At 40.1% G+C, this 5,796-nt stretch overlaps 1 protein-coding gene across 1 annotated transcript; it reads right to left on the bottom strand.

Annotated features, from left to right (window-relative positions):
• Positions 1-451: 451 nt before the first annotated feature.
• Positions 452-3,289, bottom strand: LOC103721563 (uncharacterized). Its single transcript, XM_008811829.6, has 3 exons — positions 2,658-3,289; positions 2,449-2,524; positions 452-1,751 (listed from the first exon to the last, which is right to left on the bottom strand). The coding sequence occupies exons 1-3, from the start codon at positions 2,694-2,696 to the stop codon at positions 664-666; spliced, it is 1,203 nt and encodes a 400-aa protein (XP_008810051.3). The 5' UTR covers positions 2,697-3,289; the 3' UTR covers positions 452-663.
• Positions 3,290-5,796: the final 2,507 nt, after the last annotated feature.

The raw sequence follows: 5,796 nt of genomic DNA, 5'->3' as shown, positions 1-5,796 counted from the left end.
ATTCAAAATCATTGAGGTTCCAAGAAGATGAAGGAATATGAATTTGATTACAAATAATCAACTAAAACACTCTCTTACCCAAATTGCATGAGTAATAATCAGGTGGCAGACTTTTATACTCGGCAGAATCAAAAGCTCTGATACAATGAAGATATCATATTTCAGTACTTCATTATTAACTTATCCAGCACGAAAATCTTATGTCACATGGGATGCTGCAAGCTACTCCACTGTCATGATATCTCCTGTATAAAAGGCAAGAGACAAATTCTGCCAGCAAAACCCTTAGTTGACCAGCCCCCTCTCATCAACAATCCATTCAATATGCCATGCACCAAGCCACATACCATGCCAGTGTCCCATGGACATCATAATTAGAGCTTAGAAGCCCACAAGCACAGTCTCCAAAACCCAAAAAAAGAAAACAAGTCAGTGTACAAAAGGCAGCTCATAGGAAAGATATATAGGATTATAAACTTTTAATACCTGCTTCAAATAAATACCACAGGTTGCCATCGGCGTCAAATAGAGCACCATATACGAACCATTTATAGCAAGCCTTAAACAACAGGAAAAAAGCCAAAAAAAAAAAACACCAACAGTACCTAGTACTTTTTTATCACATACTTCGCACCCTTCAGATCCTAGTGCATCTATAACCTTTTACATGACAGCACAACTACTGGTGTTCTCATCACTGAAAAGATGGGCACCGTAGTCTCCAGTCTCTGGCTGGTGGTAGAGATAGGGACTTGGATGGTAGGGATAGTAATAGCCAGTGTATGGAGGGATTTGAGGAGCCCTGTTGTGCATCATCTGGGGTTGCATGTACCTGCTTTCGTTCATCAGCATGCTGCTGTTGTTGAGTCCTCCTCTGGGGTTCATCACCATGGCGGATGGATGATTCTGATAGGTTTGCAGGTTCCCCATCATGGGTGTCTGATGAGCCCCACCAAGCCCCCCAACACCACCACCATTCGCTGGGAAGCCTGTGGGGAAGGTGGTCCCTAGCTGCTGCTGCTGCTGCTGGGCTTGGTGGAACCCCAAGCCATTGTTCCCACCAAGACCTTGGAGCCCTCCCATGGCGCCCATCAGGCCATTGATGTCGCTCACCCTCCTGCCTTCCGCTGCATTAAGACTGCCGCCACCCAAGTGGGCAGCATTGCCCATCTTGTTGTTGGGGAGTGCGGCGTTTAAGACCTTCTGGTCTGGTGGCCCATTTGGGCCCTTGCGCCCTGCATTCTGGTTGGGGTTTCCACCACCTTTCTTTCCTGCTCCATTGTTGCCATTCCCACCAGCAATGCCATTTTTCTTGGCATTAGCTGCTGCTGCTGCTGTTGCCGCATTATTTGCCTGCCTCAGTAGATTGAGCTGATTCATCTTCTCACCAAGGATCCGAAGCTCGTCAACGTCATCCTCGTCGTCGTCGTCGGCGTCGGCGTCGTCGTCTTCGCAGTCGTCGTCGTCGGAGCTGAAGGAATCAAGCTTGTCGTGCTGGTTCTTGAAGGCTTTGAGGCCTTGAAAGAAGGCCTGGTTGGGGTTGCCTCTGTTGTTCTTGGTGCCATCTTTTAGGGAATGGGCAGCTGCTTGGTGCTGCTGGTTGGGCTTGTGGCTCTGGTTGTTGGGCTTCTGAGTCCAGAGCTCTGCATGCTTGCCTGATCTGGCCAGCTTCTTGAGCAGGGTCTTGGAGTCCACATTTCCTGAGACCGTCACCTTCTGATGCTCTGCATCTATGCTCACAGTATAGACTCCTGAATGAGATGGAGAAAGGATCAGATATGTGTGCACAAGCCGAACAAGATGGTCATACAGGACCGGGAGTATCCAGAGTTTGCCCTCTTGCAATGTCACTACTATTATCTTATATTTGTTTCTCTGATTGCAAAGTTTTGAGCTGGGGTAATGACCAAACAGCGAGAAGAAACTATCAAAACTTTATTTCTCACTACAATTCTTACATATCGGAGGAAAATAAATTCTAGGATGAGGGGGAGGAAGAAACAAAAAAGAAAGGATATATCTTCGTTGATGAACAATTCCATATTTTAAATTCTTAATAGATTGTCACGCATCAACACAAACAAAGGCCCTGAACCACAAGAAGCAGAAAAGAAGGACAACCTCCATGTGTGCTAAGAAATCTATCAATTTGTTTACTGTAGAGGTGGAAGGACAACGCTATCCATCCTCGCCACTGTCGTACTCAGAAGGTTAGAGACAGTAAAAGAAAATGAATAAAATGGATACCCAGACAACTCTTGAATATTTCAACTACTTATTTCCATGTCAAGATATTTCAGACCTTGGTTTACTGTCGAATTTAAGAAGAAATAAGAAACCATATTTATAAAACAAAATAAAATCCATCAAGTAATAAAACACCTTAAGTTTTGGCACTTTTCTCACTTTTTTCTTTCTTGAAAAGACAGCTATATGAAAACAAAGTACCTTCGATCCTTTGAAGAATCTTCTTCACCTCCTGCTTACATCCATCGCAGTGTATGTTCACTTTGAGGATGAACGTCTGCAAGAAACAACATATATACAAACAAACCCATCAAAATAGCTCCCGTTCACATTCTTCGCTTTCTGGAGGCGCGCTATAAGGATATTATACACCGAGAAAGAGAGGAGAACGGGAGGAAAGGATGTGATACCTGTATCTTGAGGAGCTTAAAGTTATCATCTTTAGTCATTTCCACTACTGTTGATGTGTCTTCTGAGAAAACTAGAAAATATAACTCTGGCCAGAGAGAGAGAGAGAGAGAGAGAGAGAGAGAGAGAGAGAGACTAAGCCACCACTACTCCTTGAAAGAAAGGGTGGTGGCGATGGTGGTGAAAAGGGTTGGCTACAAAGAGGACTACTCCTTCATGAATGGATTCTAGCTTCCCCACCTTCCTCTTCTGCTACAAGCTCTCATTAAACCCCCACAAGGGTGCTCTACTCAATATATATGGGAGAGCCTGCCAGCCTCTGGCCCTGAAAAGCCATCCGACGGCCAAAACGAAGGAAGCAGATGATCGAAGAGAGAGATGATGTGATTTGACGTTTAAATCCAGGAAAACCGTCAGTAAGGGAAGCACCGGCGACATGACAAGGGCCCCCCCGCCTTCCCCCTACTTCTACGCATGCATAGCCTCTGTCCTTTTGGCCACCTTGGTCCTCCCCGTTTTTACCGCGAGATGGTAACACTGGTACAGGAGAAAAAGGAAAGAATGCTTAGCAGCCTTCCTTCTCTTTCTATCATTTTACTAAACTTCTCTACCGCCATTACTTTTGCGCTGCCCCTTTCGAGTTTGAGATGAGTTTAGTTTTAGCGTGCCGAGGAGAATGTCCTCCTGTAGATTGGGGTGGGTCAGACCGCATGTGCATGGAAGGAGACTCGGCGCAAAGATCGTAAGCTTTTGCTTTATGTTGCTGGAACTTTGATGGATGGTGGCTTTAGATGCTTGCGTAGGAGCATACATTCTCCTGAGTGGCTCGTTTCAACAAAAAAAACAAAAAAAAAAAAAGGAAAAGAAACCAGATATTTACTTTGCTTGTGCTTGCACATAGAAAAGAAAAGAAGGCCAATGATTTGTTTGTTGATGGAGTTGGGAAAATGGAGGCCAGGCTAAAGGCATTAATTGGGAGGAGAATGTTTCCACCTGGTCTCATATATCGCTCCATTCTTCTAAGAACTTAATTTTAGCTGTATGATTTTCTTGTATAAATTTTAATGGAAAGGTAAGATTCGCTGCCTGATTCATGGAACATCCTAGTTGACATTTCATGTGCCATGATTTGACCTCATCTGGCGTGTCATATTTCCAGCATTGGGGAATGGATTTGAAAAGAAAAAAAAGTTGCGAGGAAATAATTTTCTTATTTATAAATGCATGTGTTCCCATTATTTCACCAGTAACTTGTAGCTTCAACTCGGTCTTCATGGACTGTTTGGTCACAAAAATAAACAAGTAAACAGAAACAAAAGGCTGCATCGGTTGACGGAGAATTCAAAAAAAAAAAAGACAAGACTTTTCGGAGAAAAAATCTGAAAAATTATAAGAATCTATATATGCAAGGATGTGTTTAGTTTCACAGATTATTTGCTGTATAAATTTTAGGTATTTATATAAGATCAAAAAATCTAAATAATATCCTAATCTTTTTGAAAGATGTGACAAAAATATCTTTGGTGGAATTAATTATGCAAGCCTAGATATTGCGAAAAATACTTTTCAAATTTTTAAGCCCGAAATCTCTCCTGCTAATCCCGGTTGATGCAGGATACAAAGTGCACACAAAAACTAAGATGCTGGAAAAATTACAATTAATTTATTACTCATAATTTCCTTGTATATTTTATGGGTTGTTCAAAGAGAAGAGCATCGCACGCACCAATTGCAGAATAAAAACAATCGAAAGGACATACAGAATGTATGAGCATTGCAATGATGAAATAAAGACAAGTAGATGAGGGTATGCTAGAGTTGGAAACTTTGAAGAAGTCTGCCTATAATTTTTGTGTTATTCTACTAAGAATTAATATATATATATTTAGAATGTTGATTATATGAAGACATTTATAGCAGGCAAAGAACTAAGAAAAAAGAACAAAATCCACTTGCCAAAATTGAATTAGATACAAATAGAAGGAGATAAGTTTATCCGTTTCTTTTGACAAGCACTTTGTCGGAGTTTTGCTGCCGGAGGAGGTCCTCCTCGTTTTGTTTCTGCAATTGATCCATAATAAGCTACACTTCTAACTAAAAGCCACTGTTGATTCTATGGAGAGCTTTAATTGAAATACTGAAAGGTTTTCATGATGTGGCACATGACATTTGTTTGGTTTTGTATTGGGAGGGTTCCTTCTTTTTTGAGCCATGTAAAGGACATTAGTGAAAGATAAAATGATAGCAGCTCGGATTGGTGTGTAAGCATGTTTTGTTATTATCTGGGTTTATTTCTGTTGCTATTAGCTTTTTCAGTACAATTAATAATAAGAGATATTCATGCCTTCATATTCCCCAAATTATAGGTTTTTCTTCTATGGATAAATGGAGCTTCTAAACTCCATGCTAGATGAACACAAACGTGCTCCCTCTGGTCACCTTGGTCCAATTAGTTGATGGCATGCATTAGCTTGGGTGGTCCAACTAGAGATTTTGGGTAAATTGATGATTATTATAGCTGTGAATGGCAGTTGTTTAAACACGTAAGAGGAGGGATTTGGGGGAAGATGCAAGTATTTAAGGTCATTTATATTCTATATTAGTTTTGGTGGTGAAGCTTTAGGTAGTTATTTTTTTTCTTTTATATTTGTGGATACGAAAGTCATGCATCATGAAAATAATAGCAAAGATTTAGATTATTATGTTGAGACTTGAGTTGCATGTGGATTGAACTAGCCATTTGAATCCATTATTGACAAAAAAAAAGGATAATTGAATGCATGAGGATGCCATTGTTGTAAAGTCCGAAAAGTTATCAAGATGTTGTTTCTGTGTTTCAAATTCATAAAATCCAAATTATAGTCCCCGAGGCTCACTCTCACTTTAATCCACTATTAATACAATAAAATTTAATAAATCATTCTCTATCTAACATCATCTAAAAAAAATATGAATTACAAAAATATATTTTAAATTAAAATAAATAAGGCTTGGATTCTAAATTTTGATCCTATTTAGATATGAATTGGATTTGGTGTATATATACCAGTAAATATTCATGCATTTCTCATATTTATACACACATTCATATACTTATATTTCTTCTGCTTTATTTTTGTCTTTATTTCTTACTTGCCTCCC

This window comes from Phoenix dactylifera, chromosome 1, assembly GCF_051530095.1.
Source record: "Phoenix dactylifera cultivar Ajwa chromosome 1, Ajwa_hap1_PhDact_Kaust_v1.1, whole genome shotgun sequence".
Lineage (NCBI taxonomy): Eukaryota > Viridiplantae > Streptophyta > Magnoliopsida > Arecales > Arecaceae > Phoenix > Phoenix dactylifera.
The sequence above is the reverse complement of the archived record's forward strand: the minus strand, read 5'-3'. Positions and strand labels throughout refer to the sequence as shown.

Coding starts and splice junctions, on each gene's coding strand:
- LOC103721563 (XM_008811829.6), bottom strand. CDS start 2,696: ATGACTAAAGATGATAACTTTAAGCTCCTCAAGATACAG. Junction 2,525..2,657: donor TTAAGCTCCTCAAGATACAG/GTATCACATCCT, acceptor TGTTTCTTGCAG/ACGTTCATCCTCAAAGTGAA. Junction 1,752..2,448: donor GATTCTTCAAAGGATCGAAG/GTACTTTGTTTT, acceptor CATCTCATTCAG/GAGTCTATACTGTGAGCATA.